Here is a 27,270-nt window from a genome sequence, read left to right as displayed (position 1 = left end):
AAGTTTCAGAATATGAAGTGCTAACATTTCATTTCTGATAGGCCTACGGAGTGATAGTTTATCTTACGGAAACCCAGTGTATTTCCTCAATAAAAAGACTAATGTTCATTGTGATCACTGCTTTGATGAATTTAATGAGCCAATGACACAAATAGGCTATTCTGTATTTTATATCTTCATAGCCCATTTGTCACAGCAAACAACAGATCCACATTAGATCTGCATATATTAAACTATCAAAATACTATGTCTTGTTGATAGGCACCACGTATTCATAAACAAACGCCAAATACGGCCTGACCCGCAGTTAAAGCATGAAAGATGTGGGTTGTACTGCCCTCTAGCGGCGACTGAGTCTTCGTGCGACACACCCGTGAGAGAGGGGGCATTTCTTGCTGCAGGTGGCGATAGAGTCTCAGTTGCCGGTGTTTAAGGAATGAACGTGTACGTGCTTTTGATTTTGTTTTTAATTCACGATATTATTTTGTAAACTGTCAGTCATACTACAATATCTGCGTATAGCAGATACCAAAACGCTTAAGAGTATTAATAATAAACCATTAATACATGCCTTTTAGTAAACCGTGTACACTGAATTAAGTGTACCCTACGGTAGTTTGTATAAATACACAGTATGCCTATATACATATGGTTGTATGATCTACTCATTTGTACTGAGTAGATATCATTACCAAATATGTCTAAACATCTCGTTAAAGACTTTTACAAACTTACTGCACACTAACTACAGGCAGCGTGTCATGCAGCCGGTCTCTGCTGTGTACAGCACGAGTCTCAAGTCACGGGCTAGTGGAGGAGGAGCAAACCGACAGGACTGGACAAACTGCCCGTTCAGCGGACGATAACGGGGCCGGTTTCTCGCACTCTCCACTCAGCGCGTCATTCTCCTGCAGCCAGCGTTCTGAGTCGCGCAAGCCTTCACCATGGGACTCGTGAGCGACCCGATCTTCCAGAAGCTCGAGCAATGGTACAAAGCCAATGCCGGGAGCCTCAGCATGAGGCAAATGTTCGACGCTGACAAACAGAGATTCAGCAAGTTCAGGTAGGATCGCCTGCCCCTCGGAAGATTTTGCGCATAACCCTGTACAGAATAGTATAATGAAAATGCATCGGATAATAAGCGCATAAGTGAGCAGTTCTGCAGCGTGGTGTTGGCCAGAAGTTGCGCTGTTGGCCAGGTTCGTGTACGCTGTTTATTGACTCCCTGCGACGAGTTGTTTAATCGTCTGCCTATCTCAGTTCGTATACTGTGCATGAACAAAACCGATATTATCTAATAATACCCTCATCCACACTAAATTACATACAACATGTTACCCGAATAGTACACTGATTGGAGATATTAACTATGAATGGAACTGCGAGAAAATCATGTGAAAGTGTTCAAAATTCGGTTTAAAAAATGTATCTTATTTTACTTTGCAAGTGTAACAGTCACACAGGGGTCCCATGACGTGCGTGTCTACCTTCGTGCCACAAGCTTTCACTATTATGGCATTATGTCTATTCGGAGAGGCTGGACAGATTATAACAAACCTTATATCTGATTTGGTCCTTAGCATTTCACTGAAACATCAAAATGTGATTCTTGTGTTTACATATAAGCCTGAGAACTCTGATCTTTTTACTTATTGACCCTCAGTTTTAATTTTAGCCAAATTCCAAATACACAAAACAATGTGTAACAAGTCCAAGCCCTCATCCTTCACTTTCTTAAGGACCATAAAATCTCTCAAAGCTATTAAAACGTTTAATAGATACAAACATTTTAAGTGAACTCCATGTATGTAAACATGGACTGTCAATGTTATTCTTCATGTTGTCATGTTTTTTTGTGTACTTGTATGTGTATCAGTTTGTTTGTATGACTTCATTCATTTAAAAAGCTTTCGCAATCATTACAGTTCTATTTGGAAATCTTTTGGAAGGTTTTCTTTTACATGTACAGTATGAGTCTGACAACTCGATTAAATGTTTACATATTTTTTATGCTTAAATGTATTTCATAGTCAGGCACTTGAAGGTCTTTGCACTTATACTAAAATTGGAAACGTCGTATAAGAAAAAGTTTCAGTGGTGTGGTACATATATATTCCAAATGCAAAGGCCTAACGATAGTCAAATAAAGTTTAATGCTATCATGTTTATTCATATACATTTAAAATAGTCATTTTTGTTTCACTCTTTCTCAATAGCCTAACACTGAAAACAGATGACGGGGATATTCTTCTAGACTATTCCAAGAACCTCATCAACGAGGAAGTTATGAAGATACTGCTTGAGCTGGTAATGACCTGACAAAAAAGCACCGCCAAAGCTTTGTCAGAAAACCAAATCCCCAGTGACTCCACTTTGTGCATCCCTGCACTAACATTCCTAACTTAACACCTCGGCTAACCACCAACACTGATATCGATAACGACGGTGCATGACCAAGTCTGGAGATGAAATCTCTCTGTGAAGGGGTCTTGACACATCATTAAAGGGGTCTTGACACATCACTGGTGGTCATCACACATGATGAACATTTGTCTTTGCTTCCAGGCGAAGTCCAGGGGATTGGAGGCTGCGCGTGACAGGATGTTCTCTGGCGAGAAGATCAACTTCACTGAGGTGTAAATCCAGGCTGGTTTTTCCTTCCCCTCACAGAGAGCCACGACGTTGGGCAGCTTACTGTTTATTGCTGCAATACTTCTGATCCAACTGGTTGACAAGTTCTTGTTATCTGAAGGAGAATCTAGGGTTAAGGTTAGAATTAGGATTAGGATTAGTGTTAGGGATTAGGGTTAGGGAATAGGATTAGGATTAGGGTTAAAGTTAAGGAATAGGATTAGGATTAGGGAATAGGATTAGAATTAGGATTAGGGTTAGCCTTAATTGCGTAGGTGTCTAAACGTGTCTCTTGCTGTCTGGGCTCAGGATCGGGCTGTGCTCCACGTGGCCCTGAGGAACCGCTCCAACACCCCCATCCTGGTGGATGGCAAAGACGTCATGCCTGATGTCAACAAAGTCTTGGAGAAGATGAAGGGGTTCTGCCACGTGAGTGTCACATAACACACATGATGCTGTCACACGATACGCATGATGCTGAAATGTGAGATTACGTTGACCATTGAAAAATGCATGAATGTATGTCTCATATAGCATTTGCAGAAATACAGCAGAAATGAACTATTGTTTGGGATGTTAAATTTCAGAATTTGAAGTGATAACATTTTATATATATATATATATATATATATATATATATATATATATCAAATATATCTTTAAAAGGATTTTTCTGTCTGCTAATCTGTGCTGATATGCTGCATGTAGAATCTTTCAATGTTCGAGTTCTTCTCGCTGTTGCAGAAAGTCCGCAGCGGGGACTGGAAGGGTTTTACGGGGAAGTCCATCACTGACGTCGTGAACATTGGCATCGGAGGCTCAGACCTGGTGTGTGGGACATTGCCGCTTCCTCATCCAGCCACTTACGGAGATTCTGCCTTTTCCTTTGCTCTTTCCATCTCTGTTTGTCCTTCCCTGTCTCTGTCCTGTTCCATCCTGTCCTATTCCACACTGCTCTGCCCTGTCCTGTCTCTGTCCTGTCCTATTCCACACTGCTCTTTCCTGTCCTTCCCTGTCTCTGTCCTGTTCCATCCTGTCCTATTCCACACTGCTCTGTCCTGTCCTGTCTCTGTCCTGTCCTATTCCACACTGCTCTTTCCTGTCCTTCCCTGTCTCTGTCCTGTTCCATCCTGTCCTATTCCACACTGCTCTGTCCTGTCCTGTCTCTGTCCTGTCCTATTCCACACTGCTCTTTCCTGTCCTTCCCTGTCTCTGTCCTGTCCTATTCCACACTGCTCTTTCCTGTCCTGTCCTGTCTCTGTCCTGTCCTATTCCACACTGCTCTGTCCTGTCCTGTCTCTGTCCTGTCCTATTCCACACTGCTCTTTCCTGTCCTGTCCTGTCTCTGTCCTGTCCTATTCCACACTGCTCTGTCCTGTCCTGTCTCTGTCCTGTCCTATTCCACACTGCTCTTTCCTGTCCTTCCCTGTCTCTGTCCTGTCCTATTCTACACTGCTCTTTCCTGTCCTGTCCTGTCTCAGCCTGTCCTTTTCTGTCCTGTCTTGTCTTTCACTTTCCCTTCCTTCCATTTACTGTAATTGTAGAAAGGGATTTGTCATATTTGCCATACTGTGCTCCTGGCACTTTAGTAAATGATAGTAAAATATCGCTGCACTGTGCTTTTGATCTATGTAGGCTTATACCAAAGCCCGAGTTATTCTTCAAGACACAGTGAACGCAGTGACGACACTGGGCCTTAAATACAGTGAACGCAGTGACGACACTGGGCCTTAAATACAGTGAACGCAGTGACGACACTGGGCCTTAAATACAGTGAACGCAGTGACGACACTGCGCCTTAAATACAGTGATAACACTGTGTTCTTATTAGGTGGTATCAGATAATGTTAGCATTTATCATTTGTTTTAGCAATCAGAGCATTGCCTGTGTTTGTTAGGGTCCTCTGATGGTGACTGAGGCCCTGAAGCCATACTCCAAAGGTGGACCACGCGTGTGGTTCGTCTCAAACATCGACGGGACACACATCGCAAAAACCCTGGCAGAGCTCAACGCTGAGACCACACTCTTCATCATTGCCTCTAAGGTATGTGCATAACGCAGGCCTGCAGCACACTGGAGCTTGGCACATATGTCATTAGATACGGAGTGGCGGTCTGCAGCCGTCTGTTCCGCCTCACTACTCTGTGCATGTGTTTCTGTGTGTGTTTGTGTGTGTCTGTGGCTTGTATATGTGTCTGTGTAGATTGCATGTGCCTTTGTCTGTATGTGTGTCTCTACTCGGTGTGTGTGTGGGGGGGAGGTCTGTGTGTGGTGTGTGCATGCACATGGTTTTGTGTATTTGTGGTGTGTGTGTGTGTGTGATTATTTTCAGACAAAAGAATTCCTTCTTTTGGCATTCCAGAGCCAGAGTTTAATCTGCTGTATTATCCAGTCAGAGCTCTGGAAAATGTGAACTCAGTGAGCAACCTGACAAAAGCTAGTTAAACAAACCAGTCACCTCTGGCCAAATATGCTGAGTTGAATGTGACTCTATGTTCTTAATAGTCCGATAGACAAATCATTCTCCAAGACTCATAAACTGCAGTTTTGACTGTTATGATAGTTATGCTAGTGTCAGTCAGATTGACTAGCTAATGCATTCTGATTCAGAAAGCTGGCAAGGAGAGGAAAACAGCAGAAAACATCAGACTATTAGGGAAGTACAGCACTTAGTAGGAAAGTCCAGTCAATATATTAGAAAAAACACAGGAGGAAAGAAAGCGTGAATTCACCCCTCGTTCCTTCCCACTGAGCAAACCGACACAAATCTCTCTCAAGGCAACTGTGTGGAACTGAAACTCAAGTCAACTCAAACTGATTTTTTTTCTCTAAACTCCTAGTTTTCACTGATCATACTGCTAAGAATGGGCTCTTCCTCTGTATCTCTCAGACTTTCACCACCCAAGAGACCATCACCAACGCGGAGTCAGCTAAAGAGTGGTTCTTGCAGGTTGCCAAAGACGTGAGTTCTGAGTCCTGGGGGATCTCACCAGGGACTGCTGAGCTATCCGTACTTCCGATGCTTCCGTACCTCTGTCCTTAAAGTGCTTTTCACTTGATTGCTTGCACTCTTCGTATGCAACTATAAAACTCCAGTAGGCATCGTGACTCACCTAGACTACACTAGTGATTGACAGTCAGACTTATGTGAATCCCAGACCCAAATAGCTGATAGCTGTCCATCATCCACAGAGCTCCACTGTTGCCAAGCACTTCATAGCCCTCTCCACCAACGCTGTAAGTGGATTCACATTTAGAACACATTCAGAAGTTTTAAGAGAAGTTTCTGCCAGTGTTCACATTCCTAACCCTGGTCTCTTGCATTGGTTTTCACCCTGCAGCCCAAAGTGAAGGACTTCGGTATCGACACAGAGAACATGTTCGAGTTCTGGGATGTAAGTGTGTGTCTGTGAGTGTGTCTGTGTGTGTGCCTGTGTGTTTCTGATGACTCCTTACTGCTGTCGACCATACGAGTCTGCCTCTACTGAGGCGGCCTCTGGGTAAGGTTATTAATAGCATAGTCTTTTGCCCTGTGAAGTAGGTGGCTGGGTGCACACGCTGGCAGCTGCTTGGTAACCAGAGTCTCTCCTTAAAGTGCTCTGCACTCTTAGCTTTATAAATACAGCCTGACCTTATCTAGTGTGGAGGTCACTCAAAGGGGCTGGGTCACCCTAAAGGGCGTCAGGCTAGTTTTAGTCACATTGTTGATATTTAAAAGGGGGTGTGGGTTCTCAGCTATGTGCCCTTCACGGTGAGGGGCAAACGCTGAGTGTTCAGTGAGACATGTGGATGTGCTCTGTCATGCACAGGGGGCTTCTCTCTCTCTCTCTCTCTCTCTCTCTCTCTCTCTCTCTCTCTCTCTCTCTCTCTCTCTCTCTCTCTCTATATATATATATATATATATATATATAGATATATATAGATATATATATAGATATATATATAGATATATATAGATATATATATATAGATAGATAGATAGATAGATAGATATAGATATATATAGATAGATATATATATATGTTAATTGTTTTATCTTTACATTCATCAACTATAAGGCGGAAGCAAGTGCTTGACAGCCAGAATGAAGAGATAACATGCAGTTTCATGATCTTACATTCCTCACTACCTTGGGGTTCGGGATCATCTCAACAGCTCTCTAATGCGAGTATTTTCTGTATCAAGGCCTATAAGAGTTTTGCTTTGGATCATGCTCACATTTAAAAGGCCTACAAGGCTATACAACGGAATGTGCACTAGAACGGTCACCTTTGTCCACAGCTCATGGCGTCGTCCAGGGAGTGAGAAGGTAAGATCCAGACAGCTCGTTTACAGGCTGGAGTCCCACGTAGGCACAGATAGTCGAGACAGTAAAAACCAGCAGGATGAGATTATAGGATTAGACCAGCGCAGGATGAGGTTATAGGATTAGACCAGCACTCGATAAATTATAGGATTAGACCAGCGCAAACATCCAACACTCAACAAACAGCGCAAACAATAGTTAACTAACAAACAGTGCTGGGCAGAGCAGAGGTACTTCCTGAAGCTGTGCGTTCAGGTCAAGTTTCAGGTCATTGGGGTCCATTTCATGTGGTCCGTTTCTTGGGGCTTGCCACTCAGGAATGGCCATGATCGCGAGGCGTGCTATGGGTGCAGTGAGCCTGAAAAAGCAGAGTGATATTCACTGTGGGGACACTCCAGAACAAAACGAAGAAAAATTACTAAAAAAAACACACAAAAAAATACTATACACAGTGTTTTTGAAAAAGATTAGTTTCAGCAGTGAACATGAAACATGAAAGGTACTCTATTAGAACATGAACATAAACATGAAACATTTTCTATAAGAAAAATACCATAATGTAAGTGTTATTTTCATAAAGCAAAACAGGGGAACTAGCAGATGGTTCTGTTCTGATCAGCAGACTGGTGTTCATGGCAGGGGCGTTTCTGTCACTTACAGCGAATGAATTGAAAACTGACTTTATCCACTTGTTTAACGGGTTCACCTGCTTCCTAGTGGGTCGGTGGACGCTACTCCTTGTGGTCTGCTATAGGACTCTCCATTGCTTTGCACATTGGTAAGTTATTATATCCTTCCATAACTGCCTGATTCTAGAAATTATGATTTATGTGTTGATATTAGGCTCAACCTTTGTTTCAATCCCTTTCCTTCTCAGGCTTTGAGAACTTTGAAAAGCTGTTAGCCGGAGCACACTGGATGGTGAGTGATTATTGCTCTAAAAATTTAAATAAATGATTAATAGAATCAAAATTGTAAAAACTGCAGATTAATACTGAGTGTGCATTTTCTGTCCCTCCTGACAGGTATATGGGGAAGTAATAAATGTCTGACATTTTAGTCAGTGTTATTCAAGCAGTGGCTTGGCAGTTTCATTTGATGTGAACGTGTTCTGTAGATAGCTCCGCCTGACTGCATAGGGTAAACCCCACCCGCTCGCTCTGTGCAGGACACGCACTTCCGCACGGCCCCTCTGGGCCAGAACGCGCCCGTCCTGCTGGCCATGCTGGGGATCTGGTACATCAACTGTTTCCAGGCCGAGACGCACTGCCTGCTGCCCTACGACCAGTACATGCACCGCTTTGCCGCGTACTTCCAGCAGGTGGGACGCCCCCTCGGCTCCTGCCTCCCCCTCCCTCTGGAGCCCTTGTGGGGCTTCCAGATGCATTTGGCTTCCTGGTGAGCATGCATTTGGGAAACGATAATGCGGATGTCCGGTCTTGCTTGTTGTGCGCAGGGCGACATGGAGTCCAACGGGAAGAGCGTGACGAGAGCTGGCAGTCGGGTGAGCCACCACACTGGACCCATCGTATGGGGCGAGCCCGGCACCAACGGACAGCACGCCTTCTATCAGCTCATCCATCAAGGTGACGCCTGTCCGGGCCACTTCCCAGAGAGAAAGCCCAAGACCGACCCACATTACACACTCTTGGTCCAGTCCTCCGGGACGTCGAGCTCGTCCAGGTGTTTTAACTCTGTTCTAGCTGCCAGCACACCTGAGAGCTCTGCAAGGCTTCGCCACCTTGTTCAGGTGTATGCAGAGCTGGGACAGAACGAAAACCTGGTTCGGACGCAGCTCCCTCAGGTCTGGATAGAGAATCTCTGACTTACCAACGCAACTTCCTGATTAGCTAATTAAGGCCCTTTGATTAAATACAACATGGGAGAGACTCCACGGGTGGGGATGAATGGTACAGCCCTAAAGGATATGATTAAAGGATCCTGTCCTGGAGCTCATCTATATCTGAACCTGCATGACAGAACCGCATGGAAATTGTTCCACCTTGTAAGCTCTGCTCAGTCCAATCCTATAATTATTTGTGTGTGTGTGTGTGTGTGTGTGTGTGTGTGTGTGTAGGAACACGTATGGTCCCTTCTGATTTCCTCATCCCTGCCCAGACTCAGCACCCAGTCCACAGCAATCTGCACCATAAGGTAAAACATTTATCATATTTCACTTTCCCATGTAAGTATGCAGAGGTGAGTAGTAACGCACTGCATTTACTTAAGTAACTTTAAAGAGTTGTACTTTACACTCTTACATCTGCGAAGTACATTTTATTCTGTTATATTTGTCAACATTCCTTACGTTACATTTTAAAATATTTCTTACATTTTGTACGTTTCATAACAGACCAATAGTCACAAACAGGCAGTTTACATCTTAGGACTGAAATTTATCACATTTATGAAAAGTAGCTCACAATATATCCTTTTTATTGATTGTATATATTGATATTTCTTTTGCCCACATACAGGACCAGTTGTTAGCTAGGCAATGTAGGATATCCAGCCAGACGGTCTGACTGATCGGTCGCATAATTGCACCATAAATATAATGAACACTAAGATGTCTATTAAGTGAACTTGGGCAAGAACTTGAAGTATTCCCACACACTGTACTAGTCACAAACAGATCACCGAATCCAGTGTGGTGCTTGTGACTTCTGTTATATGCACAGATTTGTATTTAGCCGATATGTAAAACCTAATGAAGCTTAAACATAACGCGTGAACTAAGTAGGACAAAGACCCAGAGCATAGAAAAATAGCTGTTTGCGTAATGAATCCAAATATGTTTTCAGAATTTGTCTATCCAGTTTTTCCCACATTATATTCCATTATATTTCAATTTTAGATCTACCAAAGCGTGTTTAGCTGTCTGTTGAGAACAAATAGGTTTCATCCAAATTACACTTACGTATCGCTATGTAAAGCAGGACCAGAAAAAATCGGTACCAAGGAAAGTGGAGCCCGTGTGTTGGCATACTGTTACTAGACAATGAAGAGGCTAAATATTCATATACAAATTCATACACCTGTACAAGAATAAACATATTTTAAGTGTAATAACAGCCTTATTTATGAATAAAACATCTATATATTTATTGTAAAAATCACTTAAAAACCATGCCTGAGAGAAATATCTTTAAAACAGATTTGAAGTCAGTATAAAAAGAACTATGCAGACCATAGTGCCATATTTTCTTCCATATTTAGAAAAAACAAACAACAACAAAGCAACAACACCTTATTAGAAACGCCTCTGAGGTGTACAGTAATAGCCTATAGTCCATGGGTTACTGTGCTGAGTTTGCCGTCCAACAACTCTTCAGTAGGGCTCAGTTTATGCTGGGTAGTTAACCACTCTCAGTCCAGCAGTGACAATATTGAGGTCCAAGATGGCACCACTGGCACCAGCTCAACACTTACAGTAATGCTACTACCCTGTCGGTGTTGATGCTCTGATGCCTGGTGGCCAGAAACTGACCAGTCATGGTCAGGGTTGAGCTTGGCTGGTTCATTCAGCATGCAAGCATCTGAATTACAGTCTGTAACTGGACAGATATGTAATCCACCTATGAGATAGATAATCCACCTATGAGATAGATAATCCACCTATGGTATCTGTAATCCACCTATGAGATAGATAATCCACCTATGGTATCTGTAGTCCACCTATGAGATAGATAATCCACCTATGGTATCTGTAGTCCACCTATGAGATAGATAATCCACCTATGGTATCTGTAATCCTCCTATGAGATAGATAATCCACCTATGGTATCTGTAATCCACCTATGAGATAGATAATCCACCTATGGTATCTGTAATCCACCTATGAGATAGATAATCCACCTATGGTATCTGTAATCCTCCTATGAGATAGATAATCCACATATGAGATAAGAAAGTGTCTCTAATAAACTTACCAGTGTGTGTAAGTACAAAGTAGTTTTCCTAATGAAGTAGTGTATGAGTGTATATTTGTTCAACTCTGATTGTGTGTGTGTGTGTGTGTGTGTGTGTGTGTGTGTGTGTGTGTGTGTGTGTGTAGATCCTGATCGCCAACTTCCTGGCTCAGACTGAAGCCCTGATGAAAGGAAAGACAATGGAAGAGGCAAAGAAGGAGCTGGAGGCCGGAGGAACGAGTGGAGAGAAACTGGAGAAGATCTTACCACACAAAGTGAGGAAACACGACACTAGTAGACGTTCGTCTCCACTGCCCCCTAGTGGTGATGCTTATATTACTGCCTGCAAATAACTGCTGGGCCTTGGCGTGGGTATTAAAGTCGGGGCCTGAGGGACCTCAGAGTTACTCTCAGTTCATAACTATTAAAAGTTCAAAAATGAACAAAGAAAACACCACCACAGTACAGGTTAACAGAAGACGTTCATGCCTTTCACTGTCGTTTTACACAGAGCCAATGATGTACAAATGTCTCTCTGTTTAAAGGTATTCCAAGGAAATAAACCGACTAATTCGATAGTCTTCAAGAAGCTGACACCATACATACTCGGAGTCCTTATCGGTGAGACGGTAGCCATCCCTGTATGGGCTGTACCTGTACCTTCTGTCCCTGGAGCTCTGCTCTGCCAGCCTTAGTTACAACCCCAGTCTCACACACCAGGTGAACGGGTGTTCGAGCCAGGTGTGCCGCACCTCAGTGGGTTGCAACTAAACTGGGTGAGATCCCCAGGAACAGAGTGGACAATTGTGTGTTATGGAAACGGATCTGTTTTGAAGGAAAAGCACTGACCATGTCTTGCTTACTATGCCTCCTCAGCCATGTATGAGCACAAGATCTTCCTCCAGGGGATCGTATGGGAGATCAACAGCTTTGACCAGTGGGGGTAAGGCCAGACAGCTCCCAGTGGCATCCAGACAAGGGCCAGACTGATGTCTGCTGTGTTTCATCATTGTCACATAGTCTGTGCTGTGATTTGACTTTTCTCATTGTAAAGGTTTTCATACAGATCATGTGGTACTGTGTTACCGAGTACAGTAATAACAGTGGTGTGGCGCCACACTAGGAGCATGTGTTTGACACATACATTCAAGCTAAGTTTGTCACTGTGTCACAGATCAAGTACGCTAAGTGAGTAGTACAGCAAAAATACTATAGTGTAAATAAGGAAATAAGCAGAACTGAGCTGTTGGGTGAACTGAAAGGAGGGCAGGTTTGATTTGGCTCCTCCCCCACTGCAGGGTGGAGCTTGGGAAACAGCTGGCCAAGAAGATCGAGCCAGAGCTCCAGGACACGGCTGAGGTCAGCTCCCATGACTCCTCTACCAATGGCCTCATCAATTTCATCAAGAAAAACTTTGCTTGAACACACACACACACACACACACACACACACACACACACACACACTTACAAATATGCTTCACAGGCCCCTTGCACTGACCCCCCCCCCCCCACCTCAAAGCCCTAAGGCCCCCTGGGATATCTGCAAGCTTCCAGCATGGCTTGTTAAACCATGGAGCCTGGTGCTTTAAATGTTGTCCTTCTGCAGCTAGTGCACAGACTCCAGAATAAGATTTGATCAGCGGTAAGTGAACACTGTTAGGACATTTCACTGATGTGCTGATGTAAAGTGGAAGCCTTGGTATAAGAAAATCTTAAATCAAAAAATAAATATGTTTGAAATGTTTGTGTATTTTAATATTTAATATTTTAATATTGTGTATATATAAACACAGCTGTTTATTGATCTCTGGAGCTGTCTGTCAAATCACTTCCTTCTGCACTGACCTGTGGCCAGTTCCTGCTCTGCAGATCCCAAATCTTAAACCTAACCCTTCTACGAGAAGTTCGTCCAGATCAGTGGGACATTCTAGTGAGTCTCGCACTGCTATAACTCTGGGTTTGTTTTGGAGAAAGGTTGTGAAAGGACAAAATGTTTACTTGTTTGGACTTAATCTTACGTGGGTTTTTTTTTTTTGCAGTACAGTGTGATGAGTGGTACTGTTAGTGTTACTGGTGGGAAGAAAAACAAACAAACAAACATTTCTATGTTCGACCACCAGGTGTCACCATGTGTGTTTCTTTGACTGTTGGGTCAGTTTGTTGCATTTCCCATGCTGCTTCTGTGGAACAAAAGGTGAAAGGTGAAAGGTCACCTGTCTTCCATTCTTGCCAAGTCGGTCCATATTGCAGCGCCTCCTCAGAGAGACGGGAATCAATACCAAACACATCTGGAATATGTCCCCACTCACTCCATCCCACTCAGTCCAGCAAATCCAGGATGGGTGTGCATGCCTTCAGAAAAAAAGGGTGATTAAAGCTGTCCATAGTTTGCATTAATCTCACATCAGTAGACAAAACCACAGAGTGTGACTTTTAGCTGATAGAATTTTAATTATTTATCTATTACTTTTTTTTTTGGCCTCTAAAGTGTTCAGAAGCTCATGGGTATGAGAAGAGAAATCCGAACCTCTGAGAGACTGGCTCAGGGAGCTTGTTGCCTGGCAACGACTCTTTCTACTTCAGCTCTAACCAAGCCGTAGTTATTTTCAGGCTTGGTTCACAAACACATTAAATGAGTTTTGATTTTGTTCTGACACAACAAAACTGAAAACAAAATAAAGAGTGCAGTGGAATGTTTGTACACTTAATTATTAGCTCAAGACAGGATCTTAAGCAGGTTACGATAATCATAATCAATAATAATAATAATTGTAAATATAAAGTCAGTCATATTTGCTGAAAGGCCATGATTTTGTGTTAGATATTAAGACATCAGAGGAGCCGTGCAGTGAACGTGTCACCCACACGGGGGTTTGGTGTCTTTGCTGTTGTCTTAACAAACCTCAAGCAAACCTTTGTAACCTCTTGGCTTTTTTGACCTGTCAATCAAATAGTATCCAACACCTGTTAACCAGAGCCATCATGACTTACATAACTCATCCCTGTCACCATGGTAACTTAAACTCCATATCCTTAATGTATCCACTGGAGTGAGGATGAGGTGTCTTGTTTTGGATTCATAATGATGCAAAAGTCAAAATGTTAATTTTGTAGTTTCACAACCACGTTAAAGGTTTAAACAGTTTGATCAGCATCCACCCTAGAGAGAGTTAACGTGTTCTGAGAGTTAACATACACACACACACACACACACACACACACACACACACACACACACACACACACACACACACACATACACACACACGAGTTAACATGTTCTGAGAGTTAACGTGTTCTGTGAGAGATGTTACGTGTTCTGAGTTAACATACACACACACACACACACACACACACAAGAGTTAACATGTTCTGAGAGAGTTCTAAGAGAGTTAACGTGTTCTGAGAGTTAACATACACACACACACGAGTTAACATGTTCTGAGAGTTCTGAGAGAGTTAACGTGTTCTGAGAGTTAACATACACACACACACACACACACACACACACGAGTTAACATGTTCTGAGAGAGTTCTGAGAGTTAACGTGTTCTGAGAGTTAACATACACACACACACACACACACACACACACGAGTTAACGTTCTGAGAGAGTTCTGAGAGAGTTAACGTGTTCTGAGAGTTAACATACACACACACACACACACAAGAGTTAACATGTTCTGAGAGAGTTCTGAGAGAGTTAACGTGTTCTGAGAGTTAACATACACACACACACACAAGAGTTAACATGTTCTGAGAGAGTTAACGTGTTCTGAGAGCATCATCGTGCTCTGGGAGAGTTAACGTGTTCTGAGGGTTAACGTGTTCCAAGAGAATGAACATGTTCTGTGAGAGTTAACATGTCCCAGGCTATGAGTTGGTGAATGTGACACTCACCAAAGTGAAAACAGTGGAAGATCCAGCTGCCTTCCACATGAGATCCATGGGATCTCGATGGGAGGCAAACACCTCCACGATAAAGGGAAAGTTTGAGCCGTGAATGTTCAACAACCTCTTCTCATTCATCTTCTAGTCTGTCCTTAACAGGGCCCTGCAGTCACTCCTCCTGCAGGAGGAGAAAGGCGGCTCTGATTCAGATAACCCTAATATAACCATAAACCCTATCCTAACCCTAATCTAACCCTAAACCCTATCCTAATCCTAAACTTTATCCTAACCCTAATCTAACCATAAACCCTATCCTAACCATAACCATAATCTAACCCCAAACCCTATCCTAACCCTAACCCTAATCTAACCCTAAACTCGATCCTAATACTAATCTAATCCTAAACCCTATCCAAATCTAACCCTAAACCCTATCCTAACCATAACCCTAATCTAACCCTAAACCCTATCCTAACCCTAACCCTAATCTAACTCTAAACCCTATCCTAATCCTATCTAACCCTAAACCCTATCCTAACCATAACCCTAATTTAACCCTAAACCCTATCCTAATCCTAATATAACCCTAAACTCTATCCTAACCCTAACCATAATCTAACCCTAAACCCTATCCTAAACCTAATCTAACCCTAAACCCTATACTAATCCTAATCTAACCCTAATCCCAATTCTAACTACAGCAATGAGTGCTCTGTGCCCTTATTACTTATCTGCCAGATCTGAGAGTGAATTACTGTGCTGTCTCTGAGGCCTTTTCTGCCATTATCTCCTTTATCTCATAGACTGAAATGTTGGGGGGGGGGGGGAGCAGACAACCATTTTTCTTTTAATTAGGCTGTGTGAAACCATCTTAATGACGTTCACCATAGAGCCTTATGTTACTTCTCTGTCTCCTGTATGCCTTCCAAATGTAGTATTCTCAGATTCACAGATTCAATACATTTCCACTGCAGTTTTGTGAACACTTCTGGCAAGCAGGTCCCACAGGTCTATACACTAAGGCCCAGATCAGATGCCTGATTCTCATTCCCACGGCCTGCACAGTGACGTGGAGCTCCACGTCAGCGCAGCAGCGAGACTAATGGGGAGGCTAACGTTGGCCAGCCCTGCGGTCAGCCCCGCTGGGTGGTCTCAGGCCCAGACCATGACACAGCGTCCCTCTGAGACCGGAGCTCCTTGGCTATCATGAAGGCACAGACAGTGGTTTTGAAGGTAAGTGCAAACATGCCAGACGTTTACATTTGCACATTTCGCAGACAGGACACTCTTATCCAGAGCAACGTACAATTTCAGTCATGTTACAATGGAGAACGTATTATTAAGATTCTTGCCCAGGGAATATATGGTGCACACACAATATACTCACCCATTTACCTCTAAGTACTCTATACATACTGCATACTCACCCAGTTATCTTTACATACTGTATACTCACCCGGTTCAAACCACTGCCTCAAACACCACAAAGCACTGCTTCCCTCACAAATACTGCATATTCTAGCATTGACAAAAATAATCTAGTCTGTTACCTTGGTTTTGTATTTGCAGATGCTGTATGTAAACTTTGCAAGTCACAAATACTGTTTTGCCAGTGGTTTCTTGAGCAACAAAGTAACCTCCATGTAAACCCCACTGAAGAAATCCTTCCATTACTTTGGGGTAGTGGCTGGTATAGTGTAGTCGGTAACAGTGCCTCCTGTGGTGTGGAGGACTGAGGTTCAGTCCCTGGCTTGCCTATCTCTGTAACATTATGAACTGTAAGTTGCTGTGGATAAGACAGTCTGCTAAATATGTTCAAGTGTAAATGTAAACAAACTATGCAAATAGCTGACTGGTGAACTGGCACTAGGGTACAGAGCAGCTCAATTACTTCTGTGGCACAACACACACACACACACACACACACACACACACACACACACACACACAAACACACACACACAGAGAGAGCAATGCACAGGGCCCCCAGGCCTGGGAGAGAGAACCTAGAGGAAATGGTACTATTATTCAGTATGAGCTCACCTTTAAAGCGTTTCTCAGAGTCCACCCAACACGCACACACACACACACACACACACACACACACACACACACACACACACACACACACACACACACATATTCTGTGTGGCATGGGCTTGGTATGACACACAGGCACCCACCTACTTGTATAATGCTCTCTTTGTGTTCTTCCTCTTGGCTATAGAACAGGAGCACCACTAAGTCCCATAAACATGCGTACAGAAGCCCACTGTTACCACACGACCAGGGAGAGCAGAGCTTTGTTGAAGTATGTGAGAGGGAGCTGGTAACAGCACATTAACCCCGATCAGCTCAGACACCTTGATTAAGGTTGGATTATAAATGTGAATATGGAGTTATTTTCTCAATTGGTAAAAGAAGTAAAAAACCTTAACCCTTATCAGAATGAACCCAGAGAATCTTATTAAAGTATTCGAGCTTCTATATGGGTGGTGCGGGGCAAACCAGTCAAATGTAAGGTAAGCTATGACACATGTAGCGTGTGCTATAACACATGTGGAGTACATTATTACACGTGGGGTACACTATGACACGTGGAGTACGCTATGGCAAATGTGGGGTGCGTTGTGACAAATGTAGGGTATGCTATGACACATGTGGGTTACCCTATGACACATGTGGAGTACGTTATGACACATGTAGGGTATGCTATGACACATGTAGCGTGTGCTATGACATGTGGCATGCGCTATGACGTGGAGTACGCTATGACACGTGGGGTGCGCTATGACGTAGGGTATGTTATGACACGTAGCATGTGTTTTGACATGTGGGGTACACTATGACACGTGGGCTATGCTATGACAAATGTAGGGTATGCCATGACAAATGTTGAGTACGCTATGACACATGTGGAGTACGCTATGACGTGTGGTACGCTATGACATGTAGGGTACACTATGACACATATGGAATATGATTTGACACATGTGGAGTACGCTATGACACATATGACAATATATAATATTCTTCTGGCCATATTTAAACCAGTATCAACACCAGAGGATGGCTCAGTCACTAGGAATAAAAGCACTTCTGTACTTTAATGAACTCTCAGTCCGTTGCTATGGTGCACCACTTCTCTGATGTCTATTGCTTCTTTCACAACCTCACTGCACATTCCTTTTTTGCTCTCCTATCACAACTAGACTTTGAACATTATTATGATTAAGTCAAACCAAAAATACGACAAGCTCAGGAGTATTTGGGTAAAAGTTTCTGAACAGTGACTTTCGCACAAATGATCTGGAAGATTAAGGCCATTGTAGAATTATATAAATAAAATGTGGCAATCCTTCTGACAGCCTCTGTCTGTGAAAGTAGAGTATTCTATACTCACAGTATAGAATATAATTCGCTTTCTATGACTCACAGCTCTGTAACATTTGTGAATAAACTCTAAGGTGGTCACAAAAGGCCAACTCCAGCTGACTCGTTTCAACTCCGGCATCACAGGACTCAAGGACATTCCATGAGGATGATTCCGGTGCTTTGGGCAATACCGCAGGATCGGTGTTATCTGGCATCATGGCAGGATGAGCACTTGGCTCTCCCTTGCCTCATGTCTGCTCCGGGGACAGGGTTGGTGGTTGTTTGTGTGTGTGCAGGGTCCTGATTATTGCCTGTAATAGCTCATATTCTGATGTGTGTTTTTGATGCATTGTTGAGTAAACATTCTCATCTGCCTGGTGATCCAGGAAAGGCCTGGGACCATTTAGAAGACATCTTATGACTAACTGACCTAGCCAAGAAAAATAAAAGACAAGAAAAAGCAAGGACTTTTTTTTAATGCTAAGACTTTTATTTTGGCATCCAATTCCTGCAGTAGTTACAATAAATTAAAAATGACCACATCAGCTACATAAAAATAAACTTGTTCATTTTTTTCCAGATACAACTCATCACAGGATAAATTTTACTGTTCACCGAGTCCTGATGTAGCCCTAATAATAATAATAATTAAAAAAAAAAACTATTTTGTTTTCTAAACTGGCTTTATTTTTTTCTAATTCGAAAAGTACATGATATCTTATAATTATTGGCTACAACAATACATTCCCACATTCTGTGACTCATGTAAAGAAAAACAGATCATTCTGCATTACAGTTTCTATCCCTCCAAAATGAACACTCAGAGATCCATGTTAACTACAAAACCACTTTATTGAAAAAGCAGATTATATCATCTACGGTTAAATGATACGTCCCAGCTTTTAATACATTAAATAACTTTAAACTTTTCATGTTTAGATAAATAAATCTACTTTCCTTTCTTTTATTTATGAAATATCTAGGAAATCAAAGCATTGAACGATACAAAATAAAAGTGATAACAGGAGGCAAGATGTGCTTTCTGAGAACTACAGGGCTACAGAGTACTGTCATTTCCAACACAAGCTGAAAGAAAGGCTAACGTTTATTTACAGAGACTCTAGCTGTACTCTACGTAATAGTAGTACATTTTAAAGGGGATTTAGACATCATGGAGCGTGCATTAGCAGCACTTCTTTCAACAGTTAAATGTTTCCATTCGTTCTCCGCAGGAATGATTCGAGAAAGGTTTGAGGTTTTTGTTTTGTGCGTTTTTAGAATGGAATTTAAAAAAACGCTAGTGTACTGGGACTGACCCAAAATGCTAGTGTACTGGGCCTGACCCAAAACACTAGTGTACTGGGCATGACCCAAAACACTAGTGTACTGGGCATGACCCATGTTCTTGGTAAAACTAGGGCAGGCTGGGAGCGTGCACTTGAAGGCAATTTCTTATTAAGATAAAGTTTCCTGGGTGTTAAGAGGGTAAGCTGGTGAAGTGTGTCCCTCCACAGTGTTGTACTGGACGATGCGCCCAAATTATTGGCTAAATTAAACATTTCTCTGTTTGTCTGCCTGTGTCAAATCAGTAGTATTACAGCAGGTTCCTTGCATGTGTGCGTGTTTATTGGAAGATATCAAACACCCATACACACACACATTGCTATGGTAGAGAGGTGGTGTTGCACAGGTAGAGAGAGTAGAGTGGTGGCGTTGCACAGATAGAGGGTGGAGAGGTGGCATTGCACAGGTAGAGAGGTGCTGTTGCACAGGTAGAGAGTAGAGAGGTGGTGTTGCACAGGTAGAGAGTAGAGAGGTGGTGTTGCACAGGTAGAGGGTGGAGAGGTGGCATTGCACAGGTAGAGAGGTGGTGTTGCACAGGTAGAGAGTAGAGAGGTGGTGTTGCACAGGTAGAGAGGTGGCATTGCACAGGTAGAGAGTAGAGAGGTGGTGTTGCACAGGTAGAGAGGTGGCGTTGCACAGGTAGAGAGTAGAGAGGTGGTGTTGCACAGGTAGAGAGTAGAGAGGTGGTGTTGCACAGGTAGAGAGGTGGTGTTGCACAGGTAGAGAGAGTAGAGAGGCGGTGTTGCTCAGGTAGAGAATAGAGAGGTGGTGTTGCACAGGTAGAGAGTAGAGAGGTGGTGTTGCACAGGTAGAGAATAGAGAGGCGGTGTTGCACAGGTAGAGAGGTGGTGTTGCACAGGTAGAGAGTAGAGAGGTGGTGTTGCACAGGTAGAGAGTAGACAGGCGGTGTTGCATAGGTAGAGAGTAGAGAGGTGGTGTTGCACAGGTAGAGAGTAGACAGGCGGTGTTGCACAGGTAGAGAGTAGAGAGGTGGTGTTGCACAGGTAGAGAGTAGAGAGGTGGTGTTGCAAAGGTAGAGAGGTGGTGTTGCACAGGTGGAGAGGCGGTGTTGCACAGGTAGAGAGTAGAGAGGTGGTGTTGCACAGGTAGAGAGTAGAGAGGTGGTGTTACACAGGTAGAGAGTAGAGGCGGTGTTGCACAGGTAGAGATTAGAGAGGCGGTGTTGCACAGGTAGAGAGTAGAGAGGTGGTGTTGCACAGGTGGAGGGTGTTTTAGCACCCAGGTAGCCCCCCCCCCGCCATCAGCACACACACAGTAGCCCAGCCACTGATGTATACAGGAATGCACATGCACACATTCACAGTCAGTGCTGGCCAAAGGCAGGTCGTGTCTATGGAGCTTAGGAGAGATCAATTTGGAGAGATCAGTTTAGGAGAGATCATCTTAGGAGACATCAGCTCTCTGCTCTGCTCTTGAGCGATAAGCCAGTGATGAGAAATAGCACATGAGTGCAGTGCCAGCTCTCAACAACACACATACTAACACACACACACACACACACACACACACACACACACACACACACACACACACACACATTCAGTGAGTTAAGGACTGACCTGAAATTAAAAAAAGAAAACAAACAACAAACAAAAAACTGTCATTGGAAACCCAGCAAAAAATTATTTAAAATTAGTTCCTTAAAAAGGGTGTGAAATATACGATTAAATATGAAAAAATACAGCAATATACACCTAACTCCTCCCACAATATTGTGCCCATTCAGTGTGTGTGTGTGTGTGTGTGTGTGAGATCTCTGGAGGGTGCTGTACTAGTCATGAGTAGAACTGGCCCAAGTACAGAGCCCCCACTGAAACACCAGCGCACCAACACAGCGATGGAGCAGGCCCAGTGTGTGTAGTGAGGATCTGTAAAAACACGCACCCAAAACCAACCCAGACACACTCTCGTAGTGCAACACACGCACCCAAAACCAACCCAGACACACTCTCGTAGTGCAACACACGCACCCAAAAACAACCCAGACACCCTTGTAGTGCAACACACGCACCCAAAAACAACCCAGACACACTCTCATAGTGCAACACACGCCCAAAAACAACCCAGACACTTTCGTGGTGCAACACCCACCCAGAAAACAATCCAGACACACTTTCATGGTGCAACACCCACCCCAAAAACAACCCAGACACACTTTCATGGTGCAACTCCAAGGCAGTGAGTGAAACAGTGAGGTGTGAGATTTTCAGTAAAAGCTCACGTCCACGGCGTGGGATGCCCCTGTCTCTCTCTCACACACGCTGCTCTGTCACGGTCTGTCCCTTAGTCCTGCCCCAGAGCACATCAGCTGGCCGGCTTAAAGGTCAACCAGAAGGGCGGCCTCTGGCTCTCTGGGGCTGGTCCATAAGGGTCAGGGGGTCAGAGGTCACAGGTCAAGCCGGTGACATTGTGTCGGGGGGTTGGTGCTGAAGAGGAGGATGAAGGTGGGGGAGGGAGCAATCGGCCGCAGAGTGGAGGTGCACAGGGAGTGTGGGGCAGGGGAGGTCTTCACCGCGTGGGGCTCGCGAGCTCACACGCTCGCACGCTCGGTTTAGAGGGTAGACGCTTGGTGCAGTCACCCTTGACTCCTTCTGGGTGAGAGTCCTGCGTGTCCTATGCTGGTCAGGTGTTTGCACACACACAGACACACACACACCCCTTCCACTACCAAAGCCTCCAGGTGTGTGTGGTTGTGTGTATATTCACAGCTCTGTGACGTGGAGCGGGTAGCCGGGCGGCGGGGGGCCAGGGCCAGGGGCCTTCAGTCTGTGGAGGTGACACCCGTGACAGAGCAGGTGTCTGTCCAGCGGGTAACAGCGATGGCCGTCTTCATCAGTCAACTGTAGGCCACAGTCCTGCCACGCACACACACACACACACACACACAGTTCTGGTGAATTTTATATTTTTTAAAGGTCACGATTTAATTTACTTTGGAAAGGAGTGTACCACAGAAGAATGTTGTGGGTGAGAAAAACAAAATTACACAAGATGCATGTAGTCCAGGAGAAAGAGGCCTGAAGAACGTCCTTTGAGAAGCTCAATAGCACGGTGTCATACCTCAGAGAAAATGGTGCTCATCATATGAGAACTGTTAAAGGTGTGGCTAGTTCTGGAAACGTGAGCTGTTAAAGGCATGACTAGTTCCGGAAACGTGAGCTGTTAAAGGCATGGCTAGCTCTGGAAACGTGAGCTGTTAAAGGCATGGCGAGCTCTGGAAATGTAAGCTGTTAAAGGCATGGCGAGCTCTGGAAACATGAGCTGTTAAAGGCATGGCGAGCTCTGGAAATGTAAGCTGTTAAAGGCATGGCGAGCTCTGGAAATGTGAGCTGTTGAAGGCATGGCTAGCTCTGGAAACATGAGAGGATAAAGGCATGGCTAGCTCTGGAAACGTGAGAGATTAAAGGCATGGCTAGCTCTGGAAACGTGAGCTGTTAAAGGCATGGCTAGCTCTGGAAATGTGAGCTGTTGAAGGCATGGCTAGCTCTGGAAACATGAGAGGATAAAGGCATGGCTAGCTCTGGAAACGTGAGAGATTAAAGGCATGGCTAGCTCTGGAAACGTGAGACGTTAAACACATGACTAGCTCTGAAGGAAGGGTATTTCACAAAGCGGAGTCGCGGCATGTGGTTGTCACCATTTTGCACATTGAAATTGTAGCAGCAGGTTTTAAACAGTGTAAGCGGCTGGTGAACAACTGAGAGCAGCGGTCACTCTCACCGTCACCTCCATCTCCAACCTGCTCTGTCACGGAACTCACCCACACGGCACATGTCACTCCACCACTGCTCAGAGGAAGAACACAGACTGACGTGCGATGAAGCCCTCGTGACGTGCGATTAAGCCATCTCAGATGACGGCCAACCTTCGGTTGACAAAACCGCATCGAACTGCCACACACACACACACACACACACCACCCATTGCTCACCTCACAGTGGTAGCACTCCACGTGGTAATCTTTGTCCATGGACACTACACGTATGGTCTCCTCCGAGCCCTGGAAACAGGCGCACACACACACACACACACACACACACACACACACACACACACACGCACGTGCGCGCTCAGTGAGCGGACAGTGACTCTTCGTGGTGACACGGGGTGACGAGAGGATGAAGGGGTGTGTGGAGACTCACCTCAGCAGGCAGGATGGGCTGACCACATGAAGCACACTTTGGGGCAAAGACTCTACACAGGCAGTAGACACAGAGACAAGAAGACATACATGACATTCAAGACATACAAGACATTTAAGACAAAACAAGACATATAAAGACATTCTCGTTAGCAGCTTGACGACCTGCAGGATTCCTCCACCAACACAGCTACACACCCTCGGTGTGCTGGATGAGCAGGGTCAGAGAGCCCTGCGCCTCACTTAAAGGTAACGGTTCAGGTAACGGATATGCCTTTGAATTACTTTCATTAGAACGGGGAGTTTTAACAGACTCGGGTGTTAGCGTGTGAGGCTGAGAGCGCGAGCAGCACGTACGTGTGGTAGTCTTTAACACAGTAGATGTTGTTGTCCACGTCCACAGTGAAGGGGACACCGTCCAGACCTTCCTTACAGACAACACAGTAGAAACAGCCTGGGTGATAGGACTTCCCCAGAGCCTGGAGGATCTGCACATGCACGCACGCACGCACACACACACACACACACACACACACACACACACACACATTGAGCAAAACGGGCACGCCCTGACGTTCCTAGTGCACTTCAGCACTTCAGCAGGTCGGCTTTGTTCCAGTGGACTGAAACACAGTGGTATATGAGAGAGGAAGGTCCTCGCTGAGATATGCACGCTACGGCACATCAGACAGCAGGGGCGTGAGTGTCGCTTCAGGAGCGACCGTGTGTCTGTGTTCTGTGCTGAAATGGAGGTGCGAATTTATTTGACTTAAAACACCAACACCACTGAGGAGATAATCTGGCTGCTCATACCATCTCCATGATGAGGTGTCCACACACAAAACACTTCTCTGCCGTCTGCTGGAAGCCAGAATACTGTGGGAGACATATGTGGGAGACACACACACAAACACACACGCGCACACAAAGTCAATACTCAGCTAGTGAGTGCACACACTAAGCAATAAGGTGTATAAGCCCTTCATGTCGTTTTAGAGTGTGTGACTGTAGGACACACTGGCCTTCATCTGAACTTTGGACTGCTGTGGAAAACAAGCGTGAGGCTGAAGCTCATCTCGAACGTTTCCCTCCTGAAGCACCATAACACAACAGCACGGGTCCTTCCGCTTAACGAGCTGCCATTAACGAACCAAATGCTGGTGTTAAGAGGAAGTGCAACTCTGTGCCAGCATCTAGGGGGCGCTGCTACTCTCTGCTACAGACAGGAGGGGACGCTCAGGGGAGTCATGAGCACTTTTCAGGGGCAGATCTATGAGGAAATGTTTCCCCCCGCTGAGCTAACCCCCCTCAATATTCACACACACAACACACACGGGGTGGGCACATTGCTGACTGAACAGGTTGCAGGCGTCTTAGGGAGGGAAACAACTTCAGGATGGCCATCTGCCAGGCCACTGCCTGTGGGGGGGTGTGGGCACAGGCAGGAAGGGGCGGGACTTGATTCAGATAACAGGTCTTGGGTGGGCACATTTTTAAAGCTGGTCATACTCAGATGGCTGCAAAGGTCCCATGACATGAGCCACAAGGGCCAAATCCTATTCCAGTCTACACGCCGGTCTGCAGGGGGTAGTGTGTTGGCCAGTGGGGGTGAAGGGCAGCGGGGCATAGTTTTAAAAAGGCTGGTCAATACCAGGAAGTTCCACCCCCTCCTAATCCCCCCACTGGACGGCCCATCTGTTAGACACCTGGTGTCGGGGGCAACGGGGTCCTTTTTCAGTAATCAATTCAAAGAGAAGGGGGTTGTGGGATATACACACCTACCATGTGACATAGGACCAGCAGAATTCTAGACCCAAAGACATCAAAGACTTTGGAAATAAATTCATCTTCATCACCGACAGCGGGGGGGTTAGCGGACAAGTCAGATAAAGCATGTCAGAAGTCAAGGTCTCAAGAACAACCCTTCTGGTATCACTCCGTCTGATCCGTCTCACCACGCGTTTCAGAAACATTCCACCATGTTATCACTCTTAATGGCTCACGTTCACGACAGCTCAAATTAATTGGCCCACACTCAGTTGCTGAGAGCTGGAAAGGACACGTGTTACTAGGCAGAAATTTCTGAAGCCCCCCCGACTAACACTTTAAGAGTTCAGATCTCCTGCTAGTGCAAACACTGGAGTCGTGACGGCCAGAGAGCCAGAGCTCATCTGCTCAGAGCGATTCTTCCCTCGTCTTCTGTCTCGCGATCTAATCCTGAAAGCTTGGGGGGCTTCACTGTCCTCCGCTGTTGGGGAAGGGGGGGGGGGGGTGTTCTAGCCAATCACAACATCTGCTCTCCCCTGAGGATTAAAGGGTGCAAAATGCAACCTCTTCCACTCTGTCGGTCCATCCTTGGTCCCTCTTCTCGTGCTATCCAAGTCTCATTCTGCCCCTCCAGCTGTCCATCCACCAGCACCCACACATACAGTGGTTGTACATAAACACACCGTAGTACTGAACACACACACACACACACAAACAGAACTCACCAGGAAGTCTTCTTCACAGTAGACCTTGCCATTCACATTGTAGAACGCCTTCCCTCTCAGTCTCCGTCCTGAGCAAACAGAAATCACGTCACGTGACACAGAAGCCATGGGTGGAGCCTTCCAGTCACAGATGGAGCCTCCACCCTCACTCCCAGCCTTGCCCACAAAGGTGCCAACCTGTGCCACCTTCACATGCAATCCAGCCAATTAGTATCTTCTGACTGAGGGCAAGTTGAGTCTTGATAGGATATTTGAGGCATGTCATTTTTAGGAAGTGTCTAACCCTCTGGGTTACACCCAGGCATCGTGGGAAAGACGTCCTGGAACTAGAATCAGACCACTGGGAAGCCCTGGTTCTCTACCACGGAACCGGAAAACAGCACAAAGAAAAAACCTGTTCTGGGCCCGCCTGTCGTTGGCAAGCCCACTTCAGCTCGTGATGTGTTTGGTAATTATGTGGCGAGTTCAATCAGGTGTGTGTGTGTGAGAGAGAGAGAGAGAGAGAGAGAGAGAGAGAGAGAGAGAGAGAAAGAGAGAGAGAGAGAGAGAGAGAGACAGAACACTGAGTTACATAGGACCTTCGTTACCATGTCAATGACGTGGTGCTAATCTGAATCACTCTGCACTGAACCACGAGAGACCGCTGCCTGAATCTGGAAGAGTCTGGGCTGGAACAGAACATCCTGTCGGAAGTGGGCCACCTGCAGAACTCCCTGTGATTAAACCACGGTGCATCACCTCCGCACATGCACACGGTGAGGCAACAGGTGGGGAAAGCTACATAGTGTGATGTGGAACTACACCCACACACCCCCACCTTAAAAAAGGAATATGACCTCACTTCCATCTCTCCTCCATCTCTCTCTGTCACACTCATCTAGTTCTTGCTGTTGCTTTTAACCGTGTCTGAAATCCAGTTTGCACACCCAAGAAAAGCATTAAATTGACGGAATGTGGACAGAGCCTTGATTTTATCCCTTATGGTACAAACACACACACACACACACACACACACACACACACACACACAGAAGGGATTCCATAAATCAGTGTGGATGGTGTGCTTTTAACTGTCCTGCTGAGCTGTGTTTCAGTTCCTGGAGCTTGTAGGACAGACCAGTCACCCCCTTTACCCCAAAATTTATGTCCTCATCCC

The 27,270-nt window shown here is 45.0% G+C and overlaps 2 protein-coding genes across 2 annotated transcripts in view; one reads left to right on the top strand and one right to left on the bottom strand.

The window, feature by feature from the left end:
• The first annotated feature begins 821 nt into the window (after positions 1-821).
• Positions 822-12,595, top strand: gpib (glucose-6-phosphate isomerase b). The gene is made up of 18 exons (XM_027020915.2): positions 822-1,063; positions 2,217-2,307; positions 2,566-2,634; positions 2,941-3,060; positions 3,376-3,459; positions 4,530-4,676; positions 5,523-5,594; positions 5,825-5,869; positions 5,974-6,027; positions 7,656-7,716; positions 7,816-7,859; positions 8,107-8,259; positions 8,395-8,524; positions 9,016-9,092; positions 10,996-11,124; positions 11,395-11,470; positions 11,726-11,792; positions 12,148-12,595. The coding sequence occupies exons 1-18, from the start codon at positions 945-947 to the stop codon at positions 12,269-12,271; spliced, it is 1,662 nt and encodes a 553-aa protein (XP_026876716.2). The 5' UTR covers positions 822-944; the 3' UTR covers positions 12,272-12,595.
• An 8,451-nt stretch (positions 12,596-21,046) lies between these two features.
• wtip (WT1 interacting protein) overlaps positions 21,047-27,270 on the bottom strand; it is a 16,358-nt gene continuing 10,134 nt past the window's right edge. The window contains exons 3-8 of the mRNA XM_027021494.2: positions 26,115-26,182; positions 24,436-24,498; positions 23,980-24,110; positions 23,624-23,675; positions 23,413-23,481; positions 21,047-22,336 (exon numbers count right to left, since the gene is read on the bottom strand). Coding sequence (XP_026877295.2) covers positions 22,184-22,336; positions 23,413-23,481; positions 23,624-23,675; positions 23,980-24,110; positions 24,436-24,498; positions 26,115-26,182 — 536 coding nt within the window. The 3' untranslated portion in view covers positions 21,047-22,183. The remainder of the gene's footprint in view (positions 22,337-23,412; positions 23,482-23,623; positions 23,676-23,979; positions 24,111-24,435; positions 24,499-26,114; positions 26,183-27,270) is intronic.

This window comes from Electrophorus electricus, chromosome 4, assembly GCF_013358815.1.
Source record: "Electrophorus electricus isolate fEleEle1 chromosome 4, fEleEle1.pri, whole genome shotgun sequence".
Classification (NCBI taxonomy): Eukaryota; Metazoa; Chordata; class Actinopteri; order Gymnotiformes; family Gymnotidae; genus Electrophorus; species Electrophorus electricus.
This window is presented reverse-complemented; position numbering and strand designations above follow the sequence as displayed.